General features: G+C 44.5%; 1 protein-coding gene across 4 annotated transcripts; it reads left to right on the top strand.

Moving 5' to 3' along the window:
- Positions 1 to 1093: 1093 nt before the first annotated feature.
- On the top strand, positions 1094 to 15365 carry ano10b (anoctamin 10b). Of its 4 annotated transcripts, XM_088938708.1 has the most exons (13): positions 1094 to 1234; positions 4742 to 4902; positions 5765 to 5938; positions 6893 to 7033; positions 7968 to 8087; positions 8700 to 9269; positions 9922 to 9977; positions 10070 to 10144; positions 10595 to 10759; positions 12148 to 12339; positions 13199 to 13336; positions 14179 to 14295; positions 14702 to 15365. In XM_088938708.1, exons 2-13 carry the CDS (start codon positions 4758 to 4760, stop codon positions 14708 to 14710), a joined length of 1902 nt encoding a protein of 633 aa, XP_088794834.1. In that variant the 5' UTR covers positions 1094 to 1234; positions 4742 to 4757; the 3' UTR covers positions 14711 to 15365. The 4 variants fall into 4 exon arrangements, with proteins under 4 accessions (XP_088794834.1, XP_088794836.1, XP_088794837.1 ...); XM_088938711.1 differs by lacking the exon at positions 6893 to 7033 and having other exon boundaries at positions 1104 to 1234; XM_088938709.1 differs by lacking the exon at positions 1094 to 1234 and having other exon boundaries at positions 4671 to 4902.
- Positions 15366 to 15843: the final 478 nt, after the last annotated feature.

Raw genomic sequence — 15843 nt, forward strand, 5'->3', positions numbered from 1 at the left:
CGACGTCAAAAGGGCATGGAAGGGAGCAGTGCTTCTTGGGAGGCAGGCTGGGGCAGTGGCTGTCATGGTTGCTGTGAGTCAAAGCGCATCATCACTTTTAATTGCAAGCTAATCCGAGTGAGTTTGCTTCGAGGACAGCAGTGTCCACACATGCTGCAGCACGGCTGTGTATCTGCGATCTGAAGATAACAGCAACACTCTCCCTCTGTGCTACCTCCGGACCAGCTGACACCGCCCAGTAACACTGTAAAGCTGCGGCATGCATCGTAATGAATGTGGGGTGAGGTGGACCAGGGTGCGAGCCTTTATCAGCCTATGTTACCATTTAGCACCTAGGTGGCTGCGCTGCCAGTGTAATGCCAGTTTGTAGAAGTTAAGCACGAAGAGGTTCTAAAGTGTCTCCTGTAAACAAATTACAAGTTTTGGAATGCATGAAAAACATTAAGATAATATTGACGGATAGATACGATTTTGCATTTTACAGATAACTATTCAGATCGCCTCTAAATGCCCTGCAGTATTTTTAAGTGAACGACGTTTACAGTGAGAAAGAGTGCAGGAGGAATCTGGTGAACAGACTGAGAAACAGTGCAGGAGGTGTCTTGTGAACAGACTGAGAAACCGTGCAGGAGGAATCTGGTGAACAGACTGAGAAACAGTGCAGGAGGAGTCTCGTGAACAGACTGAGAAACAGTGCAGGAGGAATCTGGTGAACAGACTGAGAAACCACACAGGAGGAGTCTCGTGAACAGACTGAGAAACCGTGCAGGAGGAATCTGGTGAGCAGACTGAGAAACAGTGCAGGAGGAATCTGGTGAGCAGACTGAGAAACAGTGCAGGAGGAATCTGGTGAGCAGACTGAGAAACAGTGCAGGAGGAGTCTGGTGAACAGACTGAGAAACCACGCAGGAGGAGTCTCGTGAACAGACTGAGAAACCATGCAGGAGGTGTCTTGTGAACAGACTGAGAAACCGTGAAGGAGGAATCTGGTGAAAAGTGAAAGTAACTGTGATTTAGGACCCAGAAGCACAGAGAAACGCCCAGGTTGACGGGCGGGCAGGGCAGGAGTAGGACTGTGTCCGCATTCTTTGCTGCTGGAGAGCACACTGACTTGTTGAAGGCAGTGGAGTGGGGCTGCACCGGTTATATCCAAACTCTCCTCTTTCGTGCTGGAGAATACAGGCAGAAATACAGAGGCCAGTGGCCCTAGGACCTCCAACTCTTCCTCTAACAGGTAATAATCATGTTCTCTCACGGTCTTTCTCTCTCTCGGGTTCCCCAGCAGCTTCCTTTCCTGCGCTGTGTTTAACAGGAGGCAGGGAAAGCAGGGGAAACCGGCTTGACAGTGTTTTTGTTCGGATGCTCCTCCCTAAAATTCCAGCACAGTGCATTTCCCCTTTCATACTCGGTACAAATCCAGGAGCAGCAAAATAAAATAGTTTGTTCATGTGTTCAGGATGACAGTTCTCACACTTAGCAATTCTGTAAGTTACCATGAGAGACATGTAAAGGGTTTTGGGTGAGTAACCAATATATATATTGAAAGTATTGCAATATGTATTGCATACTATCACTGCAGTTCAATAGTATTCAGGCTAATAATACATTTGCACAAAGGACGTATCTCCATTTAGGAGGTAAAAGGAAACATTGAATCACTAGCTACCTGGACTGATCAGAGTGGATGTGACCAACAACTCGCTCATTAGGGGACACTGGTTTCAAAAACATTTTTATTTAGCAACAGAAAATATTATGTCCAGAATCTCCGTATATAAGTGGTACATTATAAAAGTTTAAATAATTGTGGAAAGGGTTGTATAACTTAAGGTACAGGTGCACAATTATTTAAGATTTGGAGGAATTTGCTAATTCTATCATTAATCATCATGTGCTCGAGTGATCATCAATATAAAACTAATAGGTGCATTTGTAACAGAGCAACATCTTTCCATTCTTCTGTATCATGTGGTTAGTGGGTAAAGGTTCATTATTCAGCATATTTATGTTGATTAATTGAAATACTGCCTTTTTCTAGTTTGAGCAAACCCTTAGTTGACTGAACAATTTGCTTAATTACTCCTTCTTGGTTTTCACTTCTAGAACAGCTGTTTTAAGTCGTTGCCTTGTTTATTTATCAGTAGCTTAGGTTTCAGTCATGAGAACACCGTGAGAGATCTGATTTGTAGATTAACATTAATTTAATGAATAGTTCCTTTCAGTAGTTGCAGGCTTGGCTGAAATTAAACTCTGAATCATTAAGGCAGCAGCTAACAAACCCTGAGTTTGGAAGTGTTCCCTACTGAAAAATGATGGGATGAACTTAGCAGCAGTGTGAAGAAGGGCCACTGGCACTCACAAGTTCTGTGGTCAGGACTGTGTTGGCAGCAATAGAGAGCAACACACAACTCAACATGTGGGTTTCCCTTTCAGAAGCTTAAAAAAAGTCTTGATTGAAGCAGTTAAACTGACATTTTTAGTCACATTTCTGTGGAATTGTCTCAAGCTGCAGGCAGTAGCTAACCTATTCTTTACTTACATTTCTGTAAATATATAAATACATATTTTGACACTTTATAGAAAACAAATAATTGAGCAGCTTCTTGACTTGTATTATTGACATCTTGGTTTTACCTTTGGACGGTCTTGAGTATTTCTCCTGTGTGGAGTTTCTCTCCTCGAAACGTTGGTTCTTATTTGCTGTGGACTTGTCTGCTAGAAGTATTTTTTGCTGTTTTGCCTCCATGCCTCTTCCAAAACACAATCTTGTGTTTGAATCTATGCACATTGGTGAAAGAGACACGAAGTAGCTGATGCTTCCTCCACAGTCACCTCACAGTGGATCACTAGCCCTTTTCAGCAGGAATAGTTAATAACCAGGGATACCCTTTGTAAGCAGTGTGCTTCTGTGAGTTCTTGTGAAAGCCCTGAGCGTGTTCTGTACCAAAAACTGCCACCCTGGAACATCCTTGATACCAGTAACTTGGTTGGTGGGACGAATTGGTCTTTTGTGTTCGTAATTCATAAGACTGCTGAGTGAGAAACTAGCTGTAATCTTGTTTTCATTGGCCAGTGTCAATATACCTGTACTTTAAATTCTGCTGTGTGCATTTAGGATTAAAGACAGGAAGCACTTGTTTACACAAAGAGTTGTGGGGGTCTAGGGCAAGTTGCCTAGCCATGCTGTTTGAGGGAGATACCCTAAAAATCCTCAATGAGATCCTTGTAATAATAAAATCCCAGAAACCTAAATGAGTAAGGTGGTCTGAAAGGCCTCCCCTGATTTTTAAATTTAAATACTCAAATCCTCTTTTAGTCTTCTCTGTTTAAGACTAGAAAGGATCAGATCTCTCCCCCTGTCATAGCAAGACATTGTTAGGCCCAGGAATTGCATCTGGTGTCTCTTTTCTGTATTGATTCAAAACAGTGTTACTTTTTCCATGTGGTTTTACTGATACATTGTAATGTTTTAATACAAAATCTCTTGATTTAAATTCTGTACCCAAACATTGTTTGCCTTTAATGACTAAGTGCCAAAATCTTGTAAACGACTTGAATCTGGTGTACAACAGATTTGGGAAGAACCTCCAGAAAGCCATTCAGTCTAATATTAGTCAGGATGTACTCTGTTGTATGTGCACACCACAGAAATCAGACTCCCGACTGACTCACATCCATCAGAAAGGTTCATCATTGGTTCTGTGTGACTTTTCTGTACCTGCTAGGCTAAGTGCATCACTTTACAATGGGAACAAGTACAGGTTTATTCCAGGCTGAAAAGAGAAGAAAGGAAACACAGCGTTTCTTCTCTTTTCTGAAAGAGACCAGTAGCGACCGTGTATTAATCAAGTACTCTGTGAAAATAAGCTACGGTACCCGACTAACATATCTTATGTGAGAGTGTGGCTGGGTCACACTGCTCTTTATTCTGAAATACTCCAGTGCCTACTCACAGCCCCGGGTGAAAGCTGCAGTTCTGTTCAGAGACGACTGGCTGGGCTTGTTCTCCCACTGGGCGGGGACACAGAAGAACACACCCGTGGTGTGAGTTCGACTGACTTTGTGGATTTTACAGGTGTGAGTCTGAGTGGTTGTGAGTAAAAAGCGTAAACTTGAATCGCCAGCTTGAGTGATGTTACCCTTCCTTTGGAAAAAAAAAAGTTTAACTTTCATTTACAGTAGAACAATGATGAAAAACAAACCTCCACTCTGAGATTAGACTCTCATGTCACGAGCTCCCAGTTCTATGGTATAATTCAGTTTGAACTGAGACAGTGGAAATGTCCAATTCATTGTAGTATTTCAAAGCTTATTGATTCTGTACCTGCTGGAGCGTCTACGCTAGGCCCTGCACGTGCCTCTCTGCCTTCTACACTTTGTGCTCGGTTTTGTAACACAGCTTTATCATCTGTATTCAAAACTCGCTCACTTTGGAGTAGGCTTTATATGTGCTTCCTAGTCAGTCAGTACCGAATGGTTTATATTCGGTAACTTATATTAACTGTAATACAATATGCAAACTCTGTAAGTCAAAATGCTAATTCTAGTGCCACTACTAATGTCTGCAATAATATACTGCACTTCTAATAATATTAATGACTTGAATTCCCTACTAATTAATTTATAGTGTATGTCAAGACTGCTTTCAAAACACATTCTCTTTAGTTTTATGGTTACTGAACTGGGAACGTAGATATGCTGAATTCAGGGCCTTACTGTGTGTTTCCTCAATTCTCCGCAGGAGCTGACCGCTGACTATGAGCTCCTGGACTCCAGTGACCTGCCGGTGCTGCGATTCAGCTACCGTTCTGCCTTTGGTGGTCATAGAGTTGACAGAGAATGTCCAACCTGCCACCAAACAATGGATCATCTCCAAGATTGAGTCTCACGCAAAGGACGGAGGTGAGAGAGACTGACGTTTCCTTTGACGAATCAGGACAGGGCTCTGTGTGCAAGAGCCACCCATGGTGTACATATACAGTCTGAACCTGTGCTTAATTATGAATTAACGCATTGGAAATTATTCATAATACTAAGGTGTTTTGTCTGACATTTTGCTCAGTTTCCATGTCATAATTGTGTTCCTCTTGTAATTATGTACAGATATCCTGTATCTTTTTTTAATTTTCATATTTCTTATGTTATGCATGCCATATTTCTACCATTTCGGTCTTTGAGTGTAGTAGAGAAATGTTTTTTTCCACAGACTCTGGTTGGACCCATTAATAACCAATCTATTATCAGACAGCCATTTAAAGCTCTCCTGGTAAAGGTCACCGTTACCCAGAAACCATCAGGTCCCTTGCAGGGCTCACACAGAAGCACCCGGAGAACCCCCACAAAAGTATGAAGAGATCATGCAAACTCCACACAGAAGGTGCTCTAGTCCAGAATCGAACCATTAACCCATGACCTGAGAGACAGCATAGCTAACTGCTGTGATGCCATGCTACTATTCTAATTGGATTAGAATAAAATAAATTACTAGAAGAGCAATTATTTGGGCATCTATCTCCTGAGAGGGTCATCGACACCACAGGCTCTACCAGGTGCCAGGGCGTTGTAACCCAAAACCTGGAGGAATCTGCCAGGAGGGTTCAACCGAGCTGGAAGTGGATCTGTGTCCCAGGCACACTTCAAAATCCACAGAGAATGCATCTATCTCACATATTGTTTAAACAAAACTGTTAAGCTGTAAAAAGTTTATGCTTTCCAACACCCTTGGTTTGGTAGTTTTAATTCCCGGCTCCATCCCCTTTTTAAGGAGCTCAGCTGCTGGCTCACCCCGGTGAGGATGACGATGGGGACATGATCCTGGTCTCAGCCCCTCGCTGTACGCTGCTCCAGGCGGCGGAGTATCTGGGCCTGGCCAAACGCTACAATGATGGCAGCATGATGATCTTCTCCTACAAGGACAGAGCTAACTTCATGAATGCAGGTGAGAGACTGGGCACTGATGGTCATTCACAACAGCAGGGGGGTGTTCTCTGAAAATCAATAGCATGTACAGGTGGGAGCAGAGGGGAACTTATCTGGGGGTCCTTGTCTCTGTTTCCACATGTCATTTAGTCGAAGGCAGTGATGCTCACTTCTGGTGGTAGAGAGCCACAAGGTGGTCAGATCTCACTGCCTCTCAGCTCTTAACTGTTCAATCCAATCAATTACTGACTGACTGGGTCAAAATTAACCTGGCTACCGGATCATGAGCCATTCGGGGTTGTAATTTCCCTGGGTGGGCTGGGAATCTCTGGGACCAGGACTGTTTTATGGTCTACAAATAAACAATCGTGGACAATACTTTGTTTTGATTTGAAATGAATTTGCAGATCACGAAAAGAAACCAGCGATATGCCATTTACATTTGCAGTTTTATCGTCAGACCCCATGTTTCCACTGCCGATGCAGACACACCTCCAAATGCCCAATTCTAGAAAACTCCGGCCCGTGTGGTAACTGGAGGGAGAGGTGTGGACCTCTCCCTCCAGTTACCACATGGAAACTTTTTTAATTTATTATTAAATAAGACTGTAAAGATGATGTCTACCCACAGATCTCCCACAACCAAGTAAACTCCTCAAAGCAAGGGACTGGTCACGATAGAGTGAATTTAGCACTTGACGGGGTGTGTGATTGTTGTGACATTGGTTCAAATCTGAGGTGGAGGTAACATACAGTACCACAACACACCTAGAAAACTAGTTTTTGTCACCCTCGAGCATGTAAGTATAATTAATTCATTCTGTGCCACTTACTGCTGTTTATTAAGCCAAGAGGCAATAATATCTGCTCTAAGACTTGTGTTTAGCTGAGGTACCCTACTCATGTACAACCCCTGCTGGAAGACGGCTCATTCCCTCAGATGGGTGAATTCAGCTCTTTTCTGTCACTGTAGATGACATGGAAGAGTTCCTGACCCTGGCAGAAAAGCAGTACATCGTTAAGTATGAGCTGAATTCGGTCAAAGCAGCTCAAGCCGATTCCATACCAGGTGTTCCGGTTAAGAAAGGAACTTTGCGCCCCAGACAAACAATATGTAAGTGCCGCTTTATTTGTAAAAAATCCCAAAACAAATGGAATGGGAGCCTCTGTGATGCAAGATGAGAGTATCTGTTTGGGAATTTGGGATGTTTTTTGCCTTTCATATTTGACTTCTTAGAAAAGAGAGAATGGGGTAGTCCATTTCAGTTCACTAATGGATCTGAGGTGCCTTGAGCATAGTTTCACCTAATGTTCCTGTGTCAGCTGCCTGGTCTCTCATGCAGCACGTCGACTGCTGTGACTGTATGAGCTACAGCTGCTCTGCTAGGAGCTTATTTCTGTCAGTGCAGAATTATACCCCCTGATTTGGCGTACACAGGATCTTTTAACATAGCCCAGGCTGCATAGCCATGTCCAGAGGTGCAGCGCAGATGGGATGAGAGATGTCACTCACTGACAGGACCACATGCCTGCAGGCACCCAGGAGGCCACAGGGGGCGCTGTGTCACTGAGAGCCAAGAACACTAGTACTGCCACTCTAATGTGAAGTAGTCTTTAAAGAATTGGTACCTTCATTAAGCTCTGGCACAGTAAAACACATCCATGCAAATACATACAGTGACTTACTATTTATAGACCATCAAGCACAGCAGGTAAGAGGGCTTTTCAGAAGTGTAAGTACTCCCCCACCACAAGGCAGACTAACAAGAGTCCATCCTGCAGCACTGCTCACTCCACAAACAATTAACAATCCATTAACTGTTCACAGATCACTATGTACAAGGTTTGGTGTTGAATTTCCTTTTTGTAATGTGATGACAAAAACCATGCACAAAATATTTTAAATGAGGTCTAACAAATGCCACCGTATAGTCTCTGAGTCATGGTGGTGCACACCACAAGGAGATCCCCATAAAACAACATGAATGTTATTGGGCTGTTCTGCACTGGGAAGACGTTTTGAGACCGATTTATGTTTTCTTCTGCAGTTCAGAAGCTGGAGAAAATAGGAGTCATAAAGCAAATGTACCCACTTCACGAGAAGCAGAAGCTGGATGCCTTGGCGAAGGCCTGGTACTCCAACAGCCGGTACTGGGGCCAGCCACTGGGTATGGGCACTGCCAGTCCTTGCTGATCGATTGTCAGACATGCCACGCAGCGCATTTTTAGCATTTTTTAAATCGAGCTCATCTCTCCATCCACCCCTTTAAGCACTTTATCCACTTGGGGGTTGCGGGGGAGCCAGAGCCTGTCCCAGCAAGCAACAGGCGCAAGACAGGGCCCACTCCTGGATGGGACACTCGCACATCACAGCGCACACACAGATACACACGTGCCCTGGGCCAGTGAATCTACCAGTATGTCTTTGCACTGTGGGAGGAAACCCACAAGAACACAAGGAGAACGTACAAACTCCACACAGACAGCAACCTAGGGAATTGAACCCTTGAACCCAGGGCCGTGAGGCAGCAACGCCAATCACTGTGCCACCATGCTGCTCTGAGCTCCTCTTATCAGACAATTAAAAACCAAGTACTGAAGTATTGAAATATCCACTCCTTCTTATGCAGCTTGATGGGAAGCCTGTAGGCGTCAAGTCAGATATGCTAATTAAACAACTGTCTGTGTGCTATCGCTGCTGATTGATCTTCTTCGGCCTCAATGCACCAGTGCCTAGTCATCCTCAGCTCTCAGTGTGCCACTGTTCTTTCTCTGCACAGATTCCATCCAGTCTTATTTCGGTGGGCCGGTGGCGTTTTATTTCAGCTTCCTTGATTTTTACATCCTCTGCCTGCTGCCCCCTGCGGTCATTGGACTAGTCCTGTTTCTTTTGCCCTGGGAGTCCATGAATGGCTACATCCTGCTGGCGGTTTTCAACATGCTGTGGTCCACCGTGGTCATGGAGTACTGGAAGCGCCGGGGCTCTGGACTGGCTCACCGATGGGGGACGCTGTACCTTACCACCCATTTCAGCGAGCCACGCCCCAGTTACTGGGGCACCCTGGGACACAACCCAGTGACGGGGCGCCTGGAGCCCTATTACCCCAGCTGGAGGCGCAAGCTGCGGATCTGGCTGGGGTCGGTCCCGGTCGTGTGCTCCTTCCTGCTGCTGGTGGTGGCAGGAATGGTGGGGTTCTACAAATTCGAAGCTCTTGTGAGTGACTTTCACCACAAGCACGGCTCCGTTCTCACATCGCCCCTGCTGTACCTGCCCTCAATCACACACATTTTCTATGTGAACATACTGGGCATGATCTACAGGACTGTGGCACTGATGTTGACTGAATGGGGTAAGGGTTGTAAAACTTGGCTGATTTTATTGGGAGCAGAATTGTACTTTTGTGATAGAATAGCGGAAATAAGCTTGTTCTATTGGTTTCCTATCAACACCAAAGTATCCTGTATTACCAGTTCTGTTAAAGCCTCGTCTATGCCTTGTTACTTCACTGAACAACACAGCCAGCAGTGTTTGGCTCCCTCTGCTGGACTGTGGGTGTCAGATCTACGTCTGTGGACATAAATCTCATCTGACAGGAGATATTCAGCAACAGCAAAAAGGCAACTTGTCCTCCCTTGAGTTCAGGCAGCAATTCTGGAGCTCAGATGAACTGTTTTTTAAATTGTTTTTAGCTACAGATATGGTATAACTGAAATATTGAATATCTAAACTCAAAGAGAGTATTTTCAAAGGCGGTAATTTAATTATTGTAAATAATACAATTAAATAAATTAAAGTATCAACTAAGCTTTAATTCAGGCTGAAGAACAAAAAAAATAATACATTTTTGCCACTGACTTCTGAGACCCCCTGGCAATGTGAGTTCTGGCATTGCACCTGGGATATCAGTGACTTGCATGATTTTTTAATGAGTTTAAATGGCTTAAATACTCTGTCTTCGCTGGCATTGTCATGTTCAGTGATGTACAATTTGTTTCCTCTAGAGAATCATAGAGTGGAGTCTTCATTTCAGAACCATCATACTGTCAAAGTGCTGGTGGTAGGTATGACCTTTTCTTTTTTTCCTGCCTCTTTGCAGCACACTTGGTGTCTGTCGGAGGCGCTCAGCTTGTCTTCGTTTTTCTTTTCCAGTTCAGCTTCTTCAACTGCTTTGCAGTTTTGTTCCACATCGCCTTCTTCAGGCAGGACCTGCAGCTCCTCCGGAAGGTATATCTCACTGCTTCCCGAGATCACAGTGACTCGTTCGTCTTTTTCACACATGAAGAATGACACAGGTCATTCCTCATTTTCACACATTACAAAGGACATCTCTGGGCATCCTCTAGTCTCCTTGGTATTCACAGGTGACCTTGGACAGGCCTTTTTTAATGTATATGCAGGACCAAGAGGGGATCTCACTTAAGTTACTACATGTTCTTAAAGCTGTCTTGCTTTGATGTTTCCTCACATCATTATACGCCATTTAAAACTGTTTATCCACCGGTATGAATACTTTAAAAGTGAGCACCTAAAAATAAACGTAATTCTTTCCTTTCATCTTTTTCTCTTAAAGCTCCGTCTGCATGTACCTTTGTACATGTGTTCAGGGGCTCAGTTTTCCATAGCCTACAGCCGCTGCTGCCTCATCAGCCCGGTTCTCATCTTGTATCTATGCAGAGGCTGGCCTCCCTGCTGATCGTCTCTCAGATATTAAACCAGTGCACTGAGGTGCTTGTGCCCTACGTCACCGACAAGCTGTTTGCCGGCCAGGGCAAGAAGCTCAGTGAGGATGATCCCCTGGTGGACCGCCTGCGAGCGCAGGGCTCCCTGCCCGCCTTTCCCGTGAGTCTACTCTCCACTTAAGATTGACAGGAGAGGGAGGAGCTCCAATTCTGTGATTTATTGCTACAGTACTCATTGGCCAGCTCTGAGGACTTATTCTTGCCAGAAGGATTTGCCTTTAAATATCTTGTGCCGACAAAAACAGTGATCCAGAGCAACACCTCAGATGGCCCCATTTCTAACTCTGAGCAGTGGCGCAACTAACGGGTTTCTCTTTTCCAAAGCAGAACATCTCATTTCCGGTTCGCAGGGGCTTGTAGTCTTCTGCCTTTGTAACTGAGCTCTCCGTGACTGAATTGAACCTTTATTGTAATATATCAGTGTTTTAATTTCATGAAACTACTTGTTTAGTAGTTTTCAGAGTTTAAAGATTTGACAAAAAAGACATAAATAGGGCCGAATTAAGCAGTTATGAGTTTAATTTGGGTTTTCAACACAGTTCAAAAGTTTGGAGTCACAGTCAATAGAAAGGATGGGGGGGTAGCAGTGATGCTCCTTCCTAGATTTACAAATACCACTGGATCTCTGAACACTCGATAACTGTCTAGTCATACAAAACACAGCACAGCCTAATGAGGAATTTGCCCAAGTTTAATACAGCTTAATGCCTTCTTTTAATTACAAAAGCAGTACAATTGGAGAGGTTATGAGTGATAGTTGATAAATCAACTTAGGAGACTCATATATTAAATATTACTTTCTTCTAATAATCAGAAACGGCCACAGTGAGACTGGGGACAATATTAGTCAGGTTATAATACTAATTTGGACTGTTGCTTAGGTTGCTTAGACTTCATGTTAAATGTAAAACTTTTGGGTTAGACTTAGCCCAAGACCTTGTTGATTTGCTGCATATGGAAGGCTGCTTGTGATTAGTGGATGGGAATTGCCAAGACGATTTGAATGTTTACCTTGTGTGCTGGAGATCAGTACTGGTGGTTTATGAGCCAGGGAACCACTGCTAAAGATTCAGCTCACGATTAGCAGGTTTGGACAGTAGCGTTATACGGGGTGCTGATAAAGGCAGTTGGCCTGTTCAAACAGCTGTACACCGCTGTGTGCTCTGGAGCAGTGACATCTGGGACCATGGAGTACACATGCCAGTGGACAATGGCTGCACACGCAACAGGGTGCCACATCGTTGTAGTTTGGCTCCCATCTGTGTGTAGGACGTTGACATTGTACACAGCTGCATGAAGCATATGTACCTGATTTCTTTGAAGGATGACTAGCATTAAAGGACTACCTGTTCATTGACTAACATGCTATATAATAACATTTGGAACCAGCAGGGGTCTCCATTGCACCTGCCAGATGTGTTACAGTACATGATCACTAGCATGATACAGGCTCTGCTGCTCAGTGCTCAGACCTCTTCTGTCTCGCAGGGGCTGTTTGGCGAGTACATCGAGCTCTTCGTGCAGTTTGGCTACCTGAGCCTGTTCTCCTGCGTCTACCCTCTCACAGCCATCCTGCTGCTGCTGAACAACATCACTGAGATTCGCACTGATGCCTTGAAGATCTGCAGGCTGTTTCGCAAGCCTTTTGCAGAGCCTGTAACCAGCATTGGAGTCTGGCAGGTGGGACAGAGCGATTACCGATTTGCGTGCTTCACAGCAGAAAAGCACAAGTGTGTACGATCCAAATCCGAAATAATGTTTTTTTACAGAAGGGATCTAGTGATTATGTGAGCTGTGCACGAACAGTATGAAATTCTGGGCAATGTTGTGGTGCAGTAGTTAGTATTGCTGCCACACAGAGCTGGAGCCCTGGAGCCCTGGAGCCGTGGGTGCTATCTGTGTGGAGTTTGTATGTTCTCCCTGTGTTCGCTTGGGTTTCCTCCAGGTGTTCTTGGTGCGAGTGTGTACGTGACTGGTATCCCATCCAGGCTGCCCCTTGCCTTGTGCTTGTTGCTTGCCAGGATAGGCTCTGGCTCCCTTGTGACCCAAAATTGGATGAAGTGGTTAGAAAATGGATGGATGGAATTTCCCGTATAGTTTAATTGACAGATTTTCCCCATATGGGAGTGATGTTTATGAGGATGGTTATATCATGGCATCCTGCTCATACAATTCATGAACCTGCTGTTGTCTGCTGTTGGCCCTCTGTGCTCAGAGCTGGATAGTCTGACTATGTATTTAAGAGGACATCTTCCTGTCAGCTTTTTTATGCTGTGATTTTAATACAGTGGTAGCAGTGATCTAGGCTGACTACTAATCGATGTGAACTAAAATAAAGTTTTCAGAAGCCCAGATCTGGGTTAAACTCGGCAATTAAATATCTCTTTTGCTAAGAGAATTTTCCTGAATCACCCTTTTGGCTTGTACCTTCACAGAGGTGTGAAAAGTCACATAATTTTGGCTCAGCAAGGCATGGTGACTATGTGGCCCATCAGTCCTCCTCCTTTCTTCATTCTTCTGTTTCCTGCTGTCTTCTCAGGGAGCCTTCGAGGTCCTGGGCTTCATCTCTGTGATATCAAACTGCTGCCTCATCCTCCTGTCCCCTCCTGTCCAGGGGTACTGCCAGGAAAGTGGCATCAGTATGGGCAAAGCTTTACTGGTCACCATATTCCTAGAGGTAGGAGCCTGCTGAACCTGAAAAAAACAAACGCGGACACCCAGCAGGAAACCGACTGGAACCCACAACCATGGCAGCGGGCTTTCTATAGTCCAGTTTGGCTTCTAAACCCCATTTCTTGAGTAACGCGCCACACGTTCCAGAAAGTAATTTTATGGGAATGAGTACCCTGGTAGAAGGTTACATCAAAGCAATGCCACATTTTAAAGCACAGCTCCCCCTCTCGCCACACCGTTGGCTTGAATATTTTTGGTCTAGGCAGAAGACTGCCCCCTACCAGTCCACCAGCATCACTTCTAGCAGCAACACGCAAGGCACTGCAGAAAGAACATGGAATCACTATTTCTGCCTGTCTGGCTGGTGGTGGCAAAGTGCTTATAGCAGTGAAGGGCTCCCACAGCATGAAGGGAAGGCAAGGTCTTGAAGAGTTTTCACAGTGCTGCCCGGAAGCTATCCGGGCCATCTTGTTTGTAGACTCCTCCTTTTCCAGGACTGACCCGATCCAGCCTGGGTTTAACTTCTGACCCGTCAAGAAGGGGACAGAGCTCGGCTGTGGAAGTACCTCATAGGCTTAACATGGAGTGATCAAAAAAATACGGTCTAAAATACTGTAGTTTGTTGAATCTGTGATCACCCTTTTGAGAGGCTGGCAAAAGATTACCAGTAGTCTCAAATAATCTTCGCAATGGCAGTTTAGCACAATTTAAAATGAATTACACCTGCTATTAAACATGATTTGGAAGGCTTATTATTTAATTAATCAGATGATCATAGTTTAGGTATTTTTGCATTGGGTATCATTGTGTCGATTTAAGAATCTGCCTCCCCCGCCTGTATCACAGCACTGCCTGATTGTTCTGAAGATGATCATAGCGTTCGTCATCCCTGACGAGCCTTCCTGGGTGAGGACAGAGAAGGCCAAAATGGAGTACAACTCGCTCCAAGCACTGACGCATCAGGTAATTCTCCTCTGTCCTCAGTCCCTTTCGTTTCTGTTTGTTTTCTACAGCCTAGCCAACTGGAAAAAGGGGAGTGTAGAGTTTGGAACCTAACAGCCGATCAGGAAAAGCTCTTGTCTGGAGTGCCGCTGTAGTGGTTGTGACTCCTGCAGCAGCACAATTCCCTGTGCCTTGGCAAGTGTTGAGTAGCCTTGCCTGAAGCAGGGGATGCTTCTTGTGCTTAAGATGCTAACTCTGCTTGAAGACAAAGTGGGGGTTTCAACTATGATTGCTCAGACTAGTGTGTGCTTGTCAGCCTCCTACCCCCTCATTCAGACAAAGGAGTCAAAGCAGGGAGCCAAGTGAACCAATTCATAATTCGTATTTTTTTTCTCCACAAATCACCTTGGTTTGTGTCTTGAATCAGACGCTGTAGGTGGAGCACGAGCGACTTCAGCTGGTCATGGTATTCTTGTTGGGGTTCGACGAGACGAGAACAGGAATTGCCCAGACGCACTGAGTGGAGCACATTCCAGTCACGGGCTGCTCGCGGAAATTTCCGCGATTTCTGGTTTCCCAGGATGGAAACCAGATTTTCCAGAGGAAGCCGCTGTTCACAATGTGTCTCTGTGTCCACCTTTCTCTTGTGATTGAAGTCTGTAGGCATTTGTGTTGACCTACTTTTATTTGACAATTACGGGAAGACAGGGCCTCCGCAAAAGCCAGGAAATAAGACTAGAAACATTTTACAGTCACTGCTTTTTTAAGATGACTTTTTTTGATGGATAAGCACTCTGAAAGAGTGTGAGGGGGTGGACGTGATGCATCTGTTGTGCACTTTTGCATGAAGGATTTTCATGGGTGAACATGTGCTTCCTTGTACTAATAGACAGCAACAGTATTAATATTAAGAAAAGTTATGCAAGTAAAAGAGGAGCAGACAAATTTTAGGCAAAGTGAGAAATTTGTCATACAAATACTTTACAAAAGGCTTAGGAATTGGGGAAAAAAAATAATTTTAAATTTTCATAAAAATGCACATGTGCATTTTGAATATTTTTTAAAGACATGAAATAAAGGTCACTTTATATTCCTTAGCTGTGATGATAATTGTGCTTCTCTCATCCGTTTGCTGCTGTTCAGTCCCCAGTGTTGGAAATGAATATGAGTGCCACAGCAAACCAGTCATTGACCGCACTGACCTCTGAAGTTTCAGCGCTGGTGCTTCGATGTGATGATCCCAATCTGTGCAGTTGAATTTAAAGCCCCTTATATTACCTCATTTCTGTTTTCACTGTACAGTCAGTAATGTCTAGTGGGTGTCTAGACAGAGCGGTTTTGAAGATCATGCTAATCCTAAATTCAGTTCTTATGTGTGAGGCCACGCACATGTCTTCGGAACTTCTTTTACTCCAGCTTTCTTTTCCTGCTGGAACCTCAGTGCCTCTTTCTCAGCCCTGATTAACCCCCTCCATCACTCTCCCCTCACCCATAGTCCAGTGCTTCTCACTCTTTGGCCCCTGTAATCCACTCATGAATTAATTGATTCTTAATGTGATCAATACAGCA

This window comes from Atractosteus spatula, chromosome 21, assembly GCF_055471065.1.
Source record: "Atractosteus spatula isolate fAtrSpa1 chromosome 21, fAtrSpa1.hap1, whole genome shotgun sequence".
In the NCBI taxonomy this organism is placed as follows: domain Eukaryota; kingdom Metazoa; phylum Chordata; class Actinopteri; order Semionotiformes; family Lepisosteidae; genus Atractosteus; species Atractosteus spatula.